Here is a 19,417-nt window from a genome sequence, read left to right as displayed (position 1 = left end):
GTAGAGAAACCTGCCCTGCACCTGTAGCACCTCGGCTCCAGGTCACCCACCTGCACCTGGTCCCAGGGCGCTCAAATCGTGCACACTTGAGCTTTGTTACAGCTGTTTCTGAAGATACGGCACCCTGACGATCAAAGTCTCAGGTCACCGTCCCCAAAACCTCACAGATTTTACTCACAGTGTCTGAGGCATCAGCTGCTTTCTTTGGAGCATTTATGAGATCACTTTTCTTGTTTGCGGCAGGCTTGTTGTCCAGTATATTCTTCTTGACCACCTTGAGATCCCTGTTCTTGCCAGGAATGTACCCATGTTTCAAGGAAATGAGCAGGGGATCGGCGTTCTTCCCCTCAAACCACTCCTCTGCCTCCAGAGCTGCCTCTGGGCCAGCTGTATCAGGGTACAGGTCATCCTGGAAGAGGTCCGACTGCAAGAAGAAACGAACCGGTCAGGTGCTGCGGGGCTGGAAGGCACGAGCGGGCTTCAAACCATGCAAGCAGCGGGCTGTGCTCACCTTTCGAGGGACCGTCATGATGATGGGCTCACATTTCCTCTCGTGAAGCTTGAAGAACCTTTCCAAAGAAAGAGAAAAAAGAAAAGAAGTGTGACTCAGGGAGCAAGGACAGGCACCACGCCATGCAAAGGAAGCCTCGGTTCTGCTGCTCATGCACAGCAGCGTACTGCGAGACAGAGGCAGCGGAAAGTGAGCAATCCTAAGGAGTCACAGCTGGGCTGCGCTAGGACTTGCAGAGCCCTTGCAAGGGCTGGAGAAAACTACCTGTGTGCGTGCAGAGCTCCCTCTTAGGTACTGGGTGACTTCAGAGAGTCGCACTTTGGCCAGAAGGGGCCGTCAGAAAGGCACAGCCCGCTGCTCGGACTGTCGAGACAAGCACCACACAAGTAATGTTCAGGTAACGTGCTAGCCAGCCTGCTGCTCGCGACACACCTCACACCTCAGCTCCACGCTCCGGTCACCCCTTCCAGCCTTCGCCTGCACGGCGCCACGAGCTCCACAGCCCTCAGCTCGGCCACCAGGCGCTGCGGCTGAAAAATTCACGTGCTGCAGGCAGGTGCGAGCCGTACGCCCTTTCTCAGGGGCTCCTGCTCTCGTTAATAACAAGGAGCAGCAGAGGGCTTCAGGGCACCAGCCAGCACATTCCCCACCACCAGCGTGCCAGGAGCCGCCGCAGCGACGGAAGCTGTTCCCTGCGGTGCCTTCCCCTGCTGTGCTTGGCGATTCTGACCTACGCCTGCGCTCTGGGTTCTGCACCGCCGCTGTGATTACTGAATTCCTGCCACAGCTTCATCTCCGCTTGCTGTGCACAAGCTGGAGATGGGCACCGGACTTCAGCCCAGGAGTTTATCAGCAGTCACGCTGACAGTGTGCTGTAACCAACCTGGTGCTCAGCATTCTGCAGAGGGTTTATTCCGCTGGCTATCACTGCCCTTCACAACAGACTCGGCCTAAAGCCCGTCACATTTTCAGGCGGTATCACGTTATGCCCAGCAGAAGCGCCCCCCAACAAGCACTACAGAAGCACTGGCGGAGCAGAGGTCTCTCAGGCAGGGTCCCCGTGCCCAGCAGCTCCCGGTTTGCCAGCAGGGAGCGCACACAAGTTTTGCGGAGGGCTCCCAGCCCCTTTGCCACGCGAGGTGTTGGGTGCAGCAGCCTTCACATTCCTGCACGGCTGCACTCAGGGGGAGGCGGGCTGCTAAAATGAGAGCACACATGGGGGCATTCACAGCCTCTGTCCTTACCTGGCAATCTCACACTTGTTCACGTCAAGGCCCCTCTTTGGCATGAACCCCATCCCTCTCTGCGGCTCCTTGCTGCTGAAGGTGTTGAGGTAGTGAACGTAGGGGGATTCGTCCGTGATCTCGAAGTAGCGAATGCTGCTGTCGCCCTGCAAGACACGAACAAGGACCCCTCCGGAGGCTGTGGGGACAGCATCCTGCGCGCCCGCGCACCCATTCCCTGCTGGGCTGGGCAGATACCGCTCTCACCTGACTCCCTCTCCTTCCAGGAATGCCACCACAGAGCAGCACACAGTTTATGTACAGCTTTCTCGTTCCCTAAGCTAAAGCTTCCGCTGCTTACCAGTCTAACGTCTCACCTGCGGCTGCTTGCAGCACGCTGCTGTCCTCTCCAATATCCGTACGGCACTAGCAGGACTGCCATAAAGCAGATCCCTGCTGTCGTCCAAGTACGTTATCAGAACAGCTTCTCAGTGATAGGTATTGTTCTTACACACACTGCGGTGCGACAGCCTGAGCTCGTGCTTCAAGGCTGGGGATGTCAACCTCCACATTTTCTCTCGTGAAAAAGCTAAACTTGCTGCCTCCGTTTCCCCAAAGTAAGGAGAAGATTCCTGCTTTTCAGCAAAGTCAAGAAGAGCTTTTTTCTTTTTTTTTTTCTTTTTTAAATTTGTTTTAAAACATTTCGAAAAGGAAAAATAAACATATTGGTGCTGAGTGCAATTTAGCAACACGACAGGTGATCATGCACAGAAGATAATTTTAAAAACGGTGCACAAGCAGGAGATTTATAACACTCAGCACTGACAAGGACAGGAAGCTATCTGCACGCCCAGTTAGAACCAGAGTCAGGCAGAAAGGCTATAAAACCAAGTCCTCTGTTTGACTCCAGAGGATCCTACTACGTTACCATCTCTGCAACAGCAGAAGAGGTAGCAGAGATACAGAACAAGTATTTCTCATTACAAAGACAGGGTTGTTGAGTTTTCTTTTATGGATCCTCTTTTTTTTTTTTTTTTAAATTACTTGTTCATCTTGTCTTGTCTTTAGCTCCTGGCTGTACCAAGTCCAAAGCCATGGCACTTAGAAGTGGGCACTTCAGAGCACTTAATGCCTACAAATTGCTTTTACAAAGGAGCACACGTGATTGCAGTTTTCTTTTATTTAACCCCACAAAATTCGAGTGAGTGTTGCTACATGCTCCATCATCATCAAGAGCAAGAATAACATCCGCTGAAATGCGCCTTCCTCCCACATTAATGCACAACCTCTCAGGTCAACGACAACAAAAGATGTTTTAATGACAGTATGTGACTCGCTGCATTAAGAGCAGCTTTACCCGAGTAAATCCATCTCAGAGAAACATCAATTACATACCAGACCTTCACGTCTCTGCATAGTGCTGCAGAGCGAGGATCAAACTGATTTCAGAGCAGCCTGGATTTTTTCAGGTTTGTCCACAACCCTCGCCATCACTGCGGCACTGAATTTCTAGTCCTGCCACTTTCAGTGAGACACTTGGTGAACACGTCCTCAGCATTGTTCACTCCATCAGACTACCTCTAAACAAGCCTAGTCATCCTAAAAGGTTCCCCTTACCTTGCCACACAAGTAAATAATGTTGGTATCCGGGTCGTAGAAGGGCAGCAGGACCCCATTGCTGGTGTCCATCTCATGGAGGGCTATTGGTTCCTCCATGTTTTTCTGGAAACAAAAAAAAAATGAATCTGTTGTTAATGAAGAAAAGAAAATCTCATGTTAACATGAGATCTGTATTATTGACAGCTCTTTGGAGCTAGTGGAACACTCAGCAGTGGCTTCCCCACCCTGAAGGCTCTGTATGTTAGGATAACAAATGCTGTAGACGTTTCACCAGCTCATTCACTCCCCAAGGATGTTTTCATCACAACACACATTGAAAACAGGACCCCAGGTAAGTCAAGAGAAAGACATGACACAGCCATGCTAGTAGTGAGTGCCCTGTGCCAGTGTGATGAGCTTGCTGCTGTCTTGCTCCGTACGTAAAGCGTTTAGAGAGGAAGACGTGACCTTCGCACAGAATTTCCTTTACTGAGTGAACATCAAGCCCAAATAACCGCAAGATGTTGTGGCGCAGGAAGTCTGAGCAGGATCAGACGTAGACAGAAGAGGGAATACCCTCAAGTGTACGAACTAGGAGCGCAGCAGGTGACGGCAGGCCCTGGTTAGCAGCTCAGTGGGCGCTACAACAGGTAGTAGCAGGGCAGGAACCTACCGGATTCCACAGGGCGAGCTGCCGTTCGCTCATGCGGCTGAAGCCGGTTGTGAAGATGTTTCCATCGGCGAGGAAAATGGCTCGCATGGGCCGGGCTCCCTCGTGGGTCTTCTCTTTCTCCTGAAATAGATTTACAAATGAGCCTCTAGCAAGGCACAGAAAGCCCAGGTGGTGGCAACTGCTCTTCTGGCTGCACAGAGTCCCTGGCACATGCTGCTCCTCCACGGAGGATGCTGACTACATGGAACAACATCCAACTATCTTTGCCTGATGCTCGAGGGAAGAAACCAATTATTAAACTACAAAAGTAGTCACAGCTGTTTCATTACAGCTTCACCTGATTCTTACAAGGTTGAAGGAAGACTTCTTTGCAAGCTACAACACATATGCGGGCTGCTAAATCTCCGTTTTGCATACACAACTTTGAAAGCGTAATTATGCAAAAGGATTAGATGTGGAATTACACTCCTGCAGGTTTTAAAACCGAGCCCTAAAATCCTAGTTCAAACACTAATTCCAATAAACCCAGACAAATCCTTCAACTGCTGCTATCCTTTTTGTAATTTCTTCCTCGCTTTGAACAACGTGACTAAACGCGGCACGCACTGGGCTAAAAGGCTCGTTCTTCGTTCGCTCTTGCTAACTCTGCTGTAGGGAAATTACTATGCACACTTACAGCAACGATTTCTTGTTTCCTGGGGTCAATAATTCGAACTTTTTTGTCTTTGGAAGCTGTACAGATTAGGCTGCCGTTGCGATTCCAGCTCACGTTGTAAATCACATCCACGTGCATGTCATCCAGGTTTATGAGGGCTTCGCCTGTCCCCACGTTCCAGATGATGATTGCGTTATCGCAACCTGGAAGAGAAAACAGCAGTTCAAAATCACAACCGTGGTGTAAAGAGAAAAAAAGCCAGCAGCAGAGAAGGAGGACTAAAACCTGCTGCAGCTCCAATGCCTCAGGCACTGTCTCTTAAACACGCAGTTACGTATGCAGAGCCCCAGGCAGGGCTTCCTTGCTCAAATGCGGGCTCAGAGCGGGGACAAAGCACCCAGAGAGGCACAAAACTCCTTCCTTGAAAGAGTGGAGCACCTCTCAGCGGTGCTGTAGCTGTCCCAAACAAGGGCAGCTTTTGAGGGAGTAGCCCAGGGCTACTACTGGGAGAGCCCAGGGCTCCCTGCGGGGGGGACGACGCCGCAGAGACGCCTGCGGAGCCTGCACGGAGAGGAGATGCAGGTGGGCTCCGCACGCAGGTGGCCCAGGGCTGGCAGCGCAGGGGAGGGCTGAAAACATCACGGCAAGAGCAGCGCAGCAACTTGAGAAGGCTCTGGGGCAGCGTGAGAGGTCCCCAGCGGAGAAGAAGCCGAAGGTAAGGCAGGAGAGGCAGCGATGCAGCTGAAGGAGGTCCGCGAAAGCGTGCCCAGGACACCTCTGCTGCCGTCCTCGCGCGTTTTGTGCAGGAGCTCTCGGGTCTCAGCTCAGCTGCAGGACCGCAGAGTAAGAAAGCCGAGGGCAAAGAGGCAATGTTCTCACACCTCCGCACATCGAGTACTGGCTGACAGTCACTGTCTTCTCGGGTTATAGAGATTTGTAGCAGGAAGAGTAAGAGTGGCTTTAATGGAAAATCAGGGAAGCGGCAGCATCAGTAGGGGAAACGGCAGAACAAAGGTATAAGAAGAATGGCAGACATCAAAAAGCCGAGGTCAGCAGATTCACAAGGACTGCAACCATTAGGCGGGCGGTTCTGCTCAAGGACCAAACAGCAAAGAGACAAAGAATAAAGCCTCAAACAAGACGGCAGCAAAATAAAAGAGAGGACTGGAGCCGGAAGTTCACCGGGGAAGGGAACAAAGCCCAGTGCTGAGCTATCCAGCTTCCCTAATGCTCAAGGAGGGGTGAAAACACGCCGAGGCAACGATAATGATCACCGTGCGCTCCCAAACAGCCGAAGGGACATCCAACATCAGTTTGTCGCCACCAAGAGGAACCCTGGGGACCACAATGACCTGACGGCACCTCGCTCTGGACACACAGGCCTGGACACACACATCCTGCTGCTTGCGAGTACAGCAGTCTGAAAAAGCTGCCTAGGAAAAACAAGCCCCTCCTCTTGTATGTTCTCACACTGAGTTTCATTAATTTCACTGCCACAAGGTCTGCAATCAAAGCATTTTTGGGGAAACCAGATCAAAAGCCAACCAGTACCTCAGGGGGCATTTACACCCCCCCAAAACCCCACAGAGCTCAGCTGACAGTCAGGCCGGAACGATTTGCTTCTTTTATTAGGCTCCAACCTAAAGGTCATGCCATGAAAGCCTCAGAGTGAGCTAATGGATAATGACTTTTCCATTTTATTTCCATAATGATTTGACTGTTTTTCAGTGGTCAAAAGAATCTCACTGCATAGACCGTACCGGTCAAGGAGACAATTTGGAAAATGCTGAAAGCTTGGGGATGGACCACCGGGACACCTTGCAGAGACCAGCGAAAAGGAGAAACACTTGGGCCTTTTATAAATAAAACGAAAACATGAAAACAGGGATGAGGGGAGCGCGTGTGTAAACGGCTATCAGCTGACGAAGCTTGCAGATCAAATACAGTCTGGGACGATTTCCATACAGTAATTCATGCCTTCAATTTCCTGGTTCTCGTCCCTGTAAAACCGAGGACGATAAAAGGCCGGGACACGGAGCGGGCTGCGAGCCACGTGTCCCAGCCTTCCGAGGAGCTCTCACGGGTTCGTGATTCACTGGGCCCCAAGCCGCCGGGAGAGGAAAGGAGGAGCCAGGCTCCAAACCTCCGCTCCAAAACACGGCGCAAGCGAAATGAGGCGAAGGTGGCCGGGAGCACACGGCGCTGACGCCCCGTACCTGCGCTGAGCAGCACGTTGCGCGCGGTCGGGTGCCAAGCCACGATGCCGACCCGCTTCGAATGGCCTTCTAGAACCACCACCGGCTCTGTCAAGGACAGGGTGAGTCCGTTCTCGGGAATCTGCCACACCTGGAAAGGGGAAAAAGGGAAGACGGTTAGCCGAAGGGCATCCCCCCTGCGGAGCACGTTACTCATTTGCTTCGCACCCTGCGCCAAGGCAGAGCAGAAGGCCAGCTTGTCCCTCCTCGATATGAACAGGAAAACGGGAGCAGGGAGGGAACTGCTGCACGGCACCAGTACGCGTTGGGCTGGTCTGTGCGTGACGCCCTGCCCCGCTCACGGCGCCAGGCATGCTGCAAATCCCCCGTTATCTCCGTGTCCAGGGAGCCATTCGTGTCACAGTTTTTGTCCATCCTCGTGAAGGATTCGGGAAAAAACTGCCCTGCTGCTCACGTTCCGGCCGGCCGAGCTGCTGTCCTGCTGCCGAGCTGCCGTCCTTTCCAACCGTGCCCGTCCCTCGCAGGGAAGAAGCAGCTGCAGCCGTGCTGGGGCCGACTTTTCACTTGGTTAGCAATGCTGGCAGTCAGCTCGCCCGCTGTGTTTACGGCCTCCCTTCTGATCCCAGCTAACGGGAAGAGCCCTTTGGTCCTGGCGGAGGTCAGAGCAGCCCCGGTCAGCCCCGCAGGACCTGCCCGCAGCCAGCAGGCTGCCCGCTTGGTGCGCAACCCTGCCGCTGCACGGGTCCCCCTGCGGCCGGGGAAGAGCCGTCAGGAGGAGGAATGACCCCGAGGGCCTCCGGTTACGCCTTCGCCACGGCATCCGCAGGGCCTGGCACTTACCAGCCCCAGGAGGCAGCTTCTGCAAGCAGCAGAGAGCGGGGATGGGAGGGAGGAAAAACCCCCACGCCCCAGGGCAGGAGCGGCCCTCCCAGAGCTACTCCTGCAATTCAGCATCGGACAAGTGCCTCTGAACTGAGCCTGACCTACATACGGCGTATTAAAAACTGAAATAAAGCCCATCGCCGAGCAGTTAGGGCTACCCACGGGTAGGTGGCAGCATCAGAGCACGTTTCCCTCGCCTCCTATTGTTTGCTTTTCCCGGAGGAGCAGAGCAGGGGCCGCCAGCCCTGCCCGCAGCACCCAGGCAAGGGTTTTGGGAGCGAGGCACGCAGACGCGCGGGGATTTCCACGCTCATCCCTGGTTCTCTCTCCTCGCAGGGATGGCTGCTGCTGCTGCTCAGATAAAAACCCCTGAGATGTGAGAATCCCCGGGTGTCCCGGCTCACCTCTAACCAACCCTGACGGGGTTCCAGCCGCCGGTGCCATGCTCTGGGCGCTGTCCCTCCCTGCATCCTCAGCACCGGCCACGGCCCCACCGGCCTCCGCGGAGGATTTCTGCTCCGGGCTTTCAAACCGCTTCTCCTCCTCCTGGCCGATGGGACCGTACCAGCGACGAGGTGACACGTGCCGCGGCTTTTTTCCAGCGGTCAGGCTTTGTAAAAGCAGAGCTGGGCACTCCGAAGAGCGGCACATGGCCCCGCTCGCCCCGGCTGCGGCCACCGCCTGCCGTCGGAGGATTGTGTTCAAACCCACCGCTCCTCGCACACCGCAGCAAGGCGCCTCGCCTGCCCGCTGCAAGGTAAAACCGGGTTACGAAGCTGTCAGTTTTCACAGAGGCAGCTTTGTTCACGCCAGCCAGGGAATAAAAACCTGACAGCAGCAACAGCTCGAAGCGCGGCTGCTGACAGGAGCGGAGAACTTGAAAATCGGCCTGCTAAAAGCGGCGCCCGCGCTCAATGTAATTATCGTTACGTAGGTCTCACAGGAACCACCTCCAAACCCTTCACAGCCCTGAGCGCTAAGGCAACGCTGCAGAAAATAGGTGTTACCTAAACCGGGGAGACGGCTGGCAGAGGAGGGGGGCCGGGAGACGGAGCCGAAGGGACCCGCGGGGGTGACGCGGGTGGCCCAGGGGCCGGATCCAGCAGCCTGGGGGCGGGCGCTGGGCACAGCCGAGATGGGTCCAGAGACAAAACCCACCCGAACCACTTCTCCTCTAGATGAAAAGCCCCTGGGAGTTAGGGCTGATGCAGGCAAGCCGGTGTTACGCCAAGGATTAAGCAGGGAGCCAGACATCTGCTTACCCCAGGGTCCCGAGGAGCCCTTCGAAACAGCAGAGCCTCGGTGAGCGCAGCATCTTTTTCCCCTCGGGGAAACAAAGCTTTTCTTCTGCCAAGCGGCCTGCCCCGATTCACCCAGCCTCACCCCGAGGGCAAGGCTTTGTGGGGGGCGGCTTCGAAAATTGGATTTATTCACGGAAAGCCAGGAGCAGCACCAGCCCCAGCCCGAGCAGAAGCTGGCACAAAGGGGCAGCAAAGCCAGAGCAGCTTCTCAACCCACGGCTCTTTTTAAACCATGGCAGCACAGACTGCAGCTTGAGCTGTTGGAAGGAGCTGGGTCCCCTTTCCCAGACATCCCCCTTTTTATTTTTGGGGTCTGAGCTGGGGAATGGGCCTTCGGTGCGAGAGCAGCTCCGCTGCCAAGCCCTCCGCGTGCCGGAGGGCTCCAGGACTGGGTTCAAACGTGAGCCAGCGAGCGCAGGGGGGTGGGAGAGGAAAGGGAGGAATTACAGACAGAATACCAATGGAAAGGACTTTTTTTTTAAAGAGCCTCTGGAGGACAGAGAGTTGTTTTTTTTTTCTTCAAGGGAAAGAGGGAAAGCCCCTATAGTTTACAGCAGCTGCAGAGCAGTGTAATCCTCTGCAGATTACAGAAACTATTGACCTAATAATCCTGCTTGGTATTGCAAAAAAAAAAAACAAAACACGAGGAGTGTAAAAGGTCAGGGGATGCTCCCAAGCGACCTGGCCCCCTCATTCCTGCCCGGGGTGGGGTGCCTCTTCTCCGCATGGGATGCAATCGGACTCACGGGGCGAAGCGAGGAGCTTTGGGTTGGGGCAGGACCCAGCCCGCTGGAGGTGAGGGCTCAGGACGAGGGCACAAAGGAAACCTTACTGCCCCGCAGGATGAACTGGGCACCAGTAACAGTTTATCGCCTCTCCCACTCGGTGGTTTTGAAGCTAACGCCTGCTCTGTTTGCGATAGAGGAAGCGGAGGCGCACGTGGTGGTGCCCGGAGGTTCGGCTCTCAGAGGAGCTGCGGGAGGGGAAAAGGTTGTGCACAAACAGCATGCAGAAAGGAAAATAAGGCCGACTTGTTTAGCACCGCTTTTTCCTACCCTTTAAAGAGAATCAAAACCCGTCTCTTCCACCAGCCCCGCATAAAACCACAGCGTATATTGAGCCGATTTCTAGAAATGCTCTCAATTCCTGCATCCACGTTACAGGAGGGAATGAACGAGCCCTGGGGTTTGTCTACAGCCCTGCTCTCCCGTCGCTGCAGGAACAGGCACTTCGTGCATCCTTTCTTAGCCCAGCACGGTGCCCGAGCAATTCACCCCCCGCGGGACTGCCTGGTGCCAGGCTGCTCTCTCAGGTCGCTGCGAGGGCCCTGGTTTAACCTTAAAACAATTTGCTCAATCAAATGAACCCCTCTCTGGCCATTACAATCACGCTCGTTAGTATTCACCTGCTGACAGAGCACATCTCCCGTACCTGAGAAAGGCCAGCTGATGCCGTCTGCGCGTCTTTACACAGTCATTTTCCAGCTGAATTAAAAAAGCTGCAGTACATCCCAGTCATTCAGCGGAGCACCGGGCATGAATATTTAAATAATTCCTTATTTGTAGGCACAAGAGAATCTTTCCCCAAAGGGAACACCAGAAGGAGGCCACAGAAGGTATCTGCGCGCCACGGCGTTCTCAAGGAAGTCCTGCTGAGAGCAGTTCAGAGCAGAGGAGACGGGGACGGCCCGTCCCACTCCTCTGCAGCAGAGCAGTAAGGGGCCACGAGGCGGTTTTGGTGTCCTAAGTATTGCCACCCATCGTCTTCTCTCCCTCCAAATGATTTCTGAATGCATCAGGTGTGGCAGCCAAAGCACTGCCAAAGCAGGGACTGCTAGCACTGCAGACAAGGAAACGCGGCCAGAAAACCAGAGGAGAGAGGGGAGGCGGGCAAAAACTAACAGGCAGGCAGAAAAGATGGAAGACCTGGAGGAGCACAGGGCAGAAACAGCGCCAATGAACCGATGGCCTTGGAAAACACAAGTTATTTTTTGAAAGCGGCTGCCACTTCTGCAGAAAGCCACACGATTTTCCTCCCTCACATCAGTACTTTTGCATTTCTTGTGGCTAATGAGGAGGTCAGAGCTGAAGACTGACTACAAACCCTTTAACCTACGTCAGACGAGTTTATTCGGTGACAGGCCGTTCAGGAAGCAGGCCTCCGAAACCTTTACTGAAGAACAGCAAAGCAAACAGGATGCCAAATTACTTGTGCCGAGAGAGAAAAGCAATTAAAGCTGGGAGGGCTCACCAGCTCGGCCAGTTCCCCTCCCGGATAGTGCAGGCATGTTCTTTACACGCAGCCTCCGGCTCTGTCCAGCCCAGCTAACACGTGTCCCAAGCGACTTGGGATGCATCACTTCCCGTCACAAAGGACGTGACACCCAGCGAGAGACTCCACTCGGTCCTGCGCTCCGTGCCCGTGAGCAGCAGGCTCGGTTCTCGGGCTCACTTTGTGTCTGCGTCGGGAGCACCGGGCAACTTGGACGCTGTTGGGTTTTCTACGTAACTCAATCCCTCGGGAGCCTCGCAACATGCTTGTCATTGCACTTGGATTAGAGGCTTATTTTGCCTCCGGAAAGGCAGCCGTGGACCTCGGCCTCGTCTGCTGCTGCTGCTGCTCGTGTTTCACTCTGACTCACGGGCTTTCTGGATTCTGCTTTCTAGAGGAACATTAAGGCATCCTTCAAAGCTCAGCTCTAGCCCAGTAGCGACTGCTACAAACACAGAAGCTTGTTGTTTTGTTTAATATTAAATATAGTACATTTTGTTAACATGCTTCGGCTTCCAAGACTGGGAGATCACGGGCAAGAGCTGTCCCAGGATAAGCCTCTTGGGATGAATCCCCTCCCAAACATTTTAACGATGAGCAGAAGCAAAGGAATTTATCTGACATGATCTATAATAAGATTTCAATATAACATTCAGCCTACAGCATTTCTAAATATGGCCAAAGATCACTCAAGTTATTTGGCATTATTTCATCTTACAAGGATTTTCTTTCACTTATTCTGCTGCGTTTGCATGCACAGGATTCCGCATCCATCACCGAGCAAGGTCGTCTATTGTTCAGTGGGCCCTGGCAGAGGTGAAATAGGACTCAGGACCAAGGTCGGCAGGTGCAGAATTTGGATCACTGTTACTACGTATTTTAAACGTCTGATATCTAGGCACAATCTGTAGATAGAAGAAGAATGGAAGTAGCACCTTTAAATCGAGGGCTGAAGCAATTCTGAAAGCAGAGGCGCTCGTTCCTCTCCAATCCCCACCTCCTTCCAACACGCACCACCAAATCTGCTAGGACATCTGAGGTAAGGAACCACCTCTGCCTTCCCTAAAGCACTGCAGATCAAAACAAGTCACCGCTGACTGGCACACCTCCTCCTCTTCTCAAACAGCCGACGAATCCCCAGAGGAAGGAAAAATGGAAGAGTAACTCGAGAGAAAACCAGAAAGCTGCAGGCCAAGCCAATTCTACCAAGCGCGACCTCAGTGCTGGAGAGATTCTCCTCTCCAGAAGGAAGAACCGGGTGTGAGGGTCCAAGTTCTGTTACGCAGGTACCAGAGCTGGTTTAGCTCCAGTATCCAGCTGGCTCCTGCAGGCAAGACACCATCAGTTGTTGGGCAGAGCCAAAATGTGACGCAGAGAACGCCCGTGACTTCTCACACCAGGAAGGGCTGGGCGCTCGGTGTCGGGACAGCAGATGCCCGTTTGCCTTCAGAAACACAAACGCTTGCAGCACCCCTCTTGGGCGAAGCAAGCCGCGCTCCGCGAGGAAACCCCGGGCCGCTTACCATGACGGTGCAGTCCTCGGAGCCGCTGGCGATGACCTGGTCGTTGTGGGGACACCAGTCTATGTCCAGCACCGGTCCTGTGTGCCCGCACACTGTTGGATAGGACTTGTCGATCCGGCCCGTCTGCAGGGAAAAACAAGGAAGAGAGCTGTAAGACCCCAACGACCCAGAGCACAGAGCACAGGAAGATGCCTCCTAACACTCCCAAGGCGTTTTGACATCCACGGCACGAGCACCTCGTGCGCCAGCAGAGGAAACAAACCTCTCCCCGGCACCGGTGGGGCCACGCTGGAGCCTTCCCCGGCACACGAGGGCTCCATCCTCTGCGAGGCACGGATATATCCTGCCCCTGTCCTGCTGGCGGAGGCAGGGCTGAGCCGCCGGCCCTTCGGCCGGCCGCATTTTCGGGAGGAGGGCAGGCAGCACGAACGCCGTGCCCACACGAGGAAGCTCTGGTTTTCTCTGCGCTTTACGACGGCGGCCAGCAACAGCTAAAGATAACCAAGCCAGCTTTCTAATTGAAGGGTGTTGCTGCTCGTTGAGTTTACCAAGTCTGCTTGCTTTCATCATGAAAGCATTTTGCTCGGGCGGACAGCTTTTAAGACGTGGTTATGCAGAGCAAATGCTATTTTCAGAAATAAATGCTGCCGACACACAGACGGCGACAGCAGCCCCCTCCCTGACCCCCACACCTGCCTCTGTGGGCTTCCCAAGAGACCAGGCCCAGGAGATGTTCCCCCCTGAACCGTCCTGGAGGGACCCAGCGATGCCAGTGCAGCTCTCGCACCGTCCCCGCTGGCAGGACCCACGGGTTACCAGCAGCACCCCTTTAGCATCCTGAGGCTCCCGACCCGAATCTCTAAAATACTGCTCAAGAGGAAGCAAAAATCACTCCCCGGCTTATCACCATTCTCTCTCTTGGTCAGGTCTCGATGCACAACACGGAAACAGTGTTTAAAGCAATGAAAAAATGGGAGAACAAAACCAGAGCGAGCGGGACAAGCCCGCGCCACAGGGCCAGGGACCGCTGGGACCCTGAAGGGTCCGGCGGCCTTTTTACAGGACCAGCAAACCACGGGCGATGGGAGGAGAGGCAGGGAGGGCAAGTTCTGGGACAGAGGCTTCATCCTGTGTGTTTAAAGCCGCGTTTCAGCTCTGCCGTTTGGTGATCTATTCCCCAACCACTCCGAGGCCGGGGATTACGTCTCTTAAAATACGCCTCCTGATCTACGCCTCCTGCTGACGGCCACGCGGAGGGCTATTCCTTTTCCTATTCCTGCTCAAAGCTGCCCTGCGTGCAAAGGATCAGAATAACGCTGGACGTGGGCTTTCGGGGAGTGCTGACCTCGAGACCTCTACTGCAAGGAAACAAGATACAGATTTAGATCACAGAAGGAGAGTTATAACAGATATAGAGTTGCGTTACAGAAACAACACGACAGCCGTCTCCTAATGGGTCAAATTATGTTTAAAAAAAAAAGATCAATGCATCACCTCGGTGACTCAAACGGTCTTGGAATTATGCAAAGTGAAAACGTTGTAGGTGAAAAGCTACAAACCAGACATTCAGAAAGCGAAGTCTGTGCGATTCCTCCCGCACGCCATAATGTGCAATTGGATTCTACACGTTAATACGCCTGATACACATAGCCCACCCGATTTAATTTATCTAATTAAAGAAGAATCATGCAGAGCGTATGCACATGAACAGGTTATGAGGATATTTCAGAAGTCACGTTACAGGCCAAATACAAATACAGAGCTCAACCCAAAGGGAAAAAGAAAACTAAAGCTGCGACGTGCCGGTGACTACCTGCTCCTGCTCCTAGGCAGGGCTCAGAGTAATCCTCTGCGAGGAGTCCGCGGTAATTATTTGCAGGCTGCACGAGTGCCTGTCAGCTCAGCTTAGAGTTTTTACAGTAATTTATTACTGGAAGGAGGTGGAAAAAAAAAATAAATCCAATTTGAACAAACGAAACCACAAACTTCACCTTTCGGTGTTGATCACGATGAACCTGGGCAGCACGAGCGCGGGGAGCCGAGCGAGCGTGCCAGCCGGCTGGCTGCGGGGAGCAGGCGTGCTTTTGATCGCCTCACACGGAGCTCGTTTTGGAAACTAGCTCTCTCTAATACCTTTAAACTCGCCACCTTGTGCTCCCATCAGCTCCCCGAGCGGCGCTGCTCCGGGGGCGGCCAGGAGGAGGAGAGGCGGAGGCTCCACCACCACCAGCGCCCGGAGGACCGGCCCCGGCAGCATCTCCCAGCACTGAAGCCTCCTCGCTCCTGCAACAAAAAACAGCCCAAAAGCGGAGCGGGGGAGGCAGCCCAGTGCCTGCAGAGGAGCAGGTCGCTTCCCCCGGCCACCCAGGGAAGCGGGACAGCGAGCGAGCACGGAGCTCGGCCTCGCCACCGAGCTGAGGAACTTGAGACCTACCCGGCGCGGCTATTTTTGACCAGAAGGGCAGGCGCTTCTCAGGCCAGCGGCATCTGGAGCGTGAAGAAAGAGCAGATGCACGAAGGAGAAGTTGAACCAAGTGGAGCAGAAATAGCTTGGCGCCCTGCGACAGGTGAGCCGCAGCTTGTGCCTGCCACTGGTAACGTAACGCGCGCCCCTGTCCCGCCTGGGTGCGGGCAGTGACATCGGAAAAAAAGATCCCGAACAAGGAAATAGAGTAAGGAAGGGGAGAACGAGACGATATTAAGAAGCAGCGTGGGAGACGCGGCAACCTGAAGCACGTTTATTCACAAAATCCAAGCACAAAGGGCAGGCGACGGCCCACGGGTCTGGTGGAGCAGGATGCTGCCGGGGCAGAGGCGGCGCGAGCAGCGTGGTGCCAAGGGGCGCATCGGGCACCGCTGGGGCTGTGCCCCCCCCAAAACTGGGTGGCCAACTCAGAGGTGGGGTGTAAAGCCAAACCACGGGCAGCGCGGCCGTCCAGGCAGCTGCAGCACCGCTCAGGGAAGGAGGAAGGCTCCCCGCTGTCGCAGGAGGTGCCGACTCGCGGTCAGAAACAAGAAACCGTTCGTACAGGGCAGGAGAAACCACAGCGCTCTCCTAAGCACCCCCAGCAGAAAGCAGGAGCTCTCCTCCGACTTTCTGAAGGCATTTCATCTTTTTTCCCCTTCTTTTTCTTCCTTAGAAAGCATTCCCCTCCCAACGGGACCGCCACAGGACCGGAGCGGGCGTCCCCGCACGGCACCAACCCCGCAGGGTTTGTCCGGGGGGGCTCTGCCCAAAGGGACTCCTCACACTGAAACGCCGACGTAATCCTCCCAGGTTTGCTCGTATTTTTTTTTTTCAGGTAATCTTTTAATTAATTAAGGATTTAAAACAAATCTCAAGTGTTGATACACAGCTTAAAATTAACTCGGTATGACTTCCAGAAATTAAATCCTTCTCATAATCCACGGCTGCTCTGGCTGAGCAACGTAGCGCAGCAGCAGCTTTCGATACCGTAAGAGCTGTAGTTGTAAAAAAAAAAAAGTTATAAAAGCCAAAAAAAGGTGAATTTGAGGATTAGTTTTAGCATGCTGGGTGATGTTGACTAGGAGCGCGCTCACTGTTCAGGTCCTTCAACAGGTGGGAGGCTGACCTCACCACGGGAATTCATTTAGAAAAACCAACAGGTGAGGGGAAAAAAAAAAAAAGCTCCGTTCTTAAACCCAGAAGGGTCGGACAAGCAGCATGGGAAAACCGTTCCCCAAAGCAGTAGTTTTATGAATTAATATGACTGCCTTACAATCGCTTCTTTGCCAGAAAGGAGCAATTGGTTGCAGGAAACAGCTTACGGTAAAAATATCGCGGGGAACAGCTGCTTCCCCCAGCTCGCCGTGCACAAAGGGGGAAGCGGCATCGAATTGCACAAGCCAAGGCGATTTCGCCACCCTCGCTTTGCAGAAGTTCGCAGGAGGAAATGGGGGCGCAACCGCTCAGTGTGAAATCCACGCTGACCGCTACCTTTTTCTCCTTAGAGGGTGCTCCTTCTCCCCCAGCCGAGCCGTCCGCGCCTCTCCCCTACGGCAAGCTCAAGTTCTGCAGGCTCCAACGGGGAGAAGTTCGACGCGCTCTGCCCGCCGAACCTCCACCTCCGGCTGCACCAGCTGGCCACACGGGAGGCGGTCGGGAGAAAATGATACGCTCGGGTGTAATGAAAGTGCCCTGCTCTCCCGTGACCGTGACAAACAGACGTTAGTCACCCGGTACGCCGAGCGAGGCATCCGTAGCTAATTCGGAAGATTAGGAAGAGCGCTGCTCCCAAAAGGTCCGCTGCAATGCCGTGCAAGAAGAGATCCGAGGCACGCGAAGCCACGCAGCTCTTCCTCCTACGAAGGTCTCTTGCAGCCCCCCCCCCCGAGCCCCCCAGCACTGCGATCACCCCGGCAGCTGCACGGCGCGAGCCGCCGCCGCCGTCTGCCGCGGAACCCAGACGGCGGTCCTTGTTCGGGGGTGCCCAGACGTGAAGGAGACACAAAGAGGAGGGAGGTAAAAAGGCAGTGACAGGCAGGAGCCTTTCACGCGGCCGGCCCAGCCCGAGCTGCGCCAGCCTGCAAGGGGAACGGCCCCGCAGAGCCGGCACCGCTGCTCGGGGTGCACGCGGGGGCTTCAGCGTCCGTGCCGCGCGCTTCCAGGTGACCGGAGCCAGCTGCAGGGGTTTCCAGGCGTGCTTTACACGGGAAGGGTGGATGCTCATCTGCAGAATCCTCCGCAAAATCAAAGGCAAAAGTCAGCTACTTGCTGGCTTTAAGCAAAAAAAATAAACAGCAAAACCCTATAACACACGGACACACAAGCCCTAGCTGCTAGTGCCCTGGGCTCCACGGCTCCTGCATTTCAGCGGATGCCCTTCCTGGCTTCTAGCAGAAAGCTCTGAACGAGCTTCAAAACTTAACCTCCAGCCTCAGCCAACTTCCAGCTGAGGAAGTCCTTTGGGTAGGAGATTCAGAACAAGAGACCTGTTGCCCAGGAATTACCCTACGGTTAACAAGATACAGATCCGCTCCTTCCTTCTGCCCCCTGAGTGCGATTTCCCCAGCAGTTAACTCCCCTGCTAGCGAAGCGGGGAATTAATCCTACCTGTCTGACCGCAGGAGAACTCACCGGGGCCGTAAACGTCTCGGCTCTTGGGTGAGATGCTCGAGGGAAGTTCCAGCTGTTAGAACTGATTTTGTCCCTGGGCTTCAGATTTCAGTTTAGCTGCGAGTTTCAAAGGGCTAGCTCAGGATTTTACCCTCCTTTTCAGGTCCACCCGCAGCCCTGCTCTAAGCGTGCTTACGTACACGACTCGCACCTACGTAAGCTGGTGACACGATGCCACGGGGACAACTCAAATTCGCGCTGCTGGCAGAGCAGCGCCGCCGCTCCCCTGCCTGTTGGACACCTCCGCGGCTTACCAGGACCCTCGCTGCCACGTCCGAGCCACGGCACGTGCCGCAAGGGGACGGGGAACGCTGCGTGCGACCCACAAACACATCCGTCCCCTCTGTACCTGCTCGCAGGCAAAGCCATCGGGCACGGCTCCCGTCCTCGGCGTTGCGCAGGGCCTGAAAAGCTGCAGCAACCTCGCCGTCACCTCGGGCAAGCCATCGGCGGAGCGCGGGGCAGGGAACGGAGCTTGTCCCTCGGTTTCCTACGGACGCGAGCGGCGTGTAGCCACAGCGCCTGCCCTCTTGCTTCATGCGCCACCAACCTGACGATCCGCTGCCGTCGGGCTGACGGCGATAAATAGAAAACACCGACGTCGCGGCTCGTTTGCCCAGCTGCTGCCTCGAGCTCTCATCTCTCCCACCTAACGTACAGAACTACCTGGGGAATCAGGCCACGATTTAGGGAAGAACCTCCCCGTGTGGTCTTTAACCTTTTGTGTCGCGGGGACGCCGCTACGAGGACGACGGGCAGCGCTAGGGCTGGCAGGGGCTCCTCGGCAGTCAGGGAAGCGGCAGCTCGTGGCCGTCCAGACCCCTTCCATCCAGGCTCCAGCTGAACCGCTGGCAGGGCTCGCGAGTGGCTCCCCGTTTTATTCTCGGCGCGGTTCTCCCCCCCGGCCCTTCCCGGAGGCTGCGCGCCAGCTCATTAACAGCTCGCAGCGGGGCCGAGCGCGGAGGCACGTCGCTTGCAGAGCAACATAGTACTTCGAGGGGATCGCTCCTCCGGCGTGCACGCACCCACCCGGCCGCTAATCGCCTCCCGGGGCAGCCGGCCGATGGGAACGCGCGGAGGGTGCGGGGAGGCGGGCGCACGAAGGGAGAAACCGCGTCCGAAGGGGGCTGCGCGAGCACAGGGCAGCGCTTCCCCTCCCGCGGGCCTTACGCGGGGCGGCTTCGGGCTGCGGAGACCCACGGCCGCAACGAAGGGCTCCTCGCGACGGCGTCAGTCTGCCGGAGCGAGCTGCGGAGGGGGAAACCCCGTCCCCGCTGCCCCAGCCCCGTGCTGGGGCAAAAAATAAAATAAAATAAAATAAAATAAAAAAATTCAGCTCAAAAAAAAAAAAAAACCAAAAACCCAAAATACCAAATTTTCAGCTCAAAAAAAAAAACCACCAAATTTTCAGCCCTGGCCAGAGAGG

At 55.1% G+C, this 19,417-nt stretch overlaps 1 protein-coding gene and 1 long non-coding RNA gene across 3 annotated transcripts in view; one reads left to right on the top strand and one right to left on the bottom strand.

Moving 5' to 3' along the window:
- The window catches only part of CORO1C (coronin 1C), a 47,470-nt gene that overhangs the window by 1,457 nt on the left and 26,596 nt on the right, over positions 1-19,417 (bottom strand). For both annotated transcript variants that reach the window (XM_080559299.1, XM_080559300.1), the window contains exons 3-10: positions 12,855-12,977; positions 6,878-7,007; positions 4,683-4,864; positions 4,007-4,126; positions 3,352-3,456; positions 1,756-1,901; positions 512-569; positions 179-424 (exon numbers count right to left, since the gene is read on the bottom strand). In XM_080559299.1, the coding sequence (XP_080415425.1) occupies positions 179-424; positions 512-569; positions 1,756-1,901; positions 3,352-3,456; positions 4,007-4,126; positions 4,683-4,864; positions 6,878-7,007; positions 12,855-12,977 (1,110 nt within the window). The remainder of the gene's footprint in view (positions 1-178; positions 425-511; positions 570-1,755; positions 1,902-3,351; positions 3,457-4,006; positions 4,127-4,682; positions 4,865-6,877; positions 7,008-12,854; positions 12,978-19,417) is intronic.
- On the top strand, positions 12,984-19,322 carry LOC308179342. The gene is made up of 2 exons (XR_013940337.1): positions 12,984-15,421; positions 15,995-19,322. It is a non-coding gene; the product is annotated as an uncharacterized lncRNA (long non-coding RNA).

Source organism: Anser brachyrhynchus (genome assembly GCF_964034855.1).
Source record: "Anser brachyrhynchus genome assembly, chromosome: 17".
Classification (NCBI taxonomy): Eukaryota; Metazoa; Chordata; class Aves; order Anseriformes; family Anatidae; genus Anser; species Anser brachyrhynchus.
This window is presented reverse-complemented; position numbering and strand designations above follow the sequence as displayed.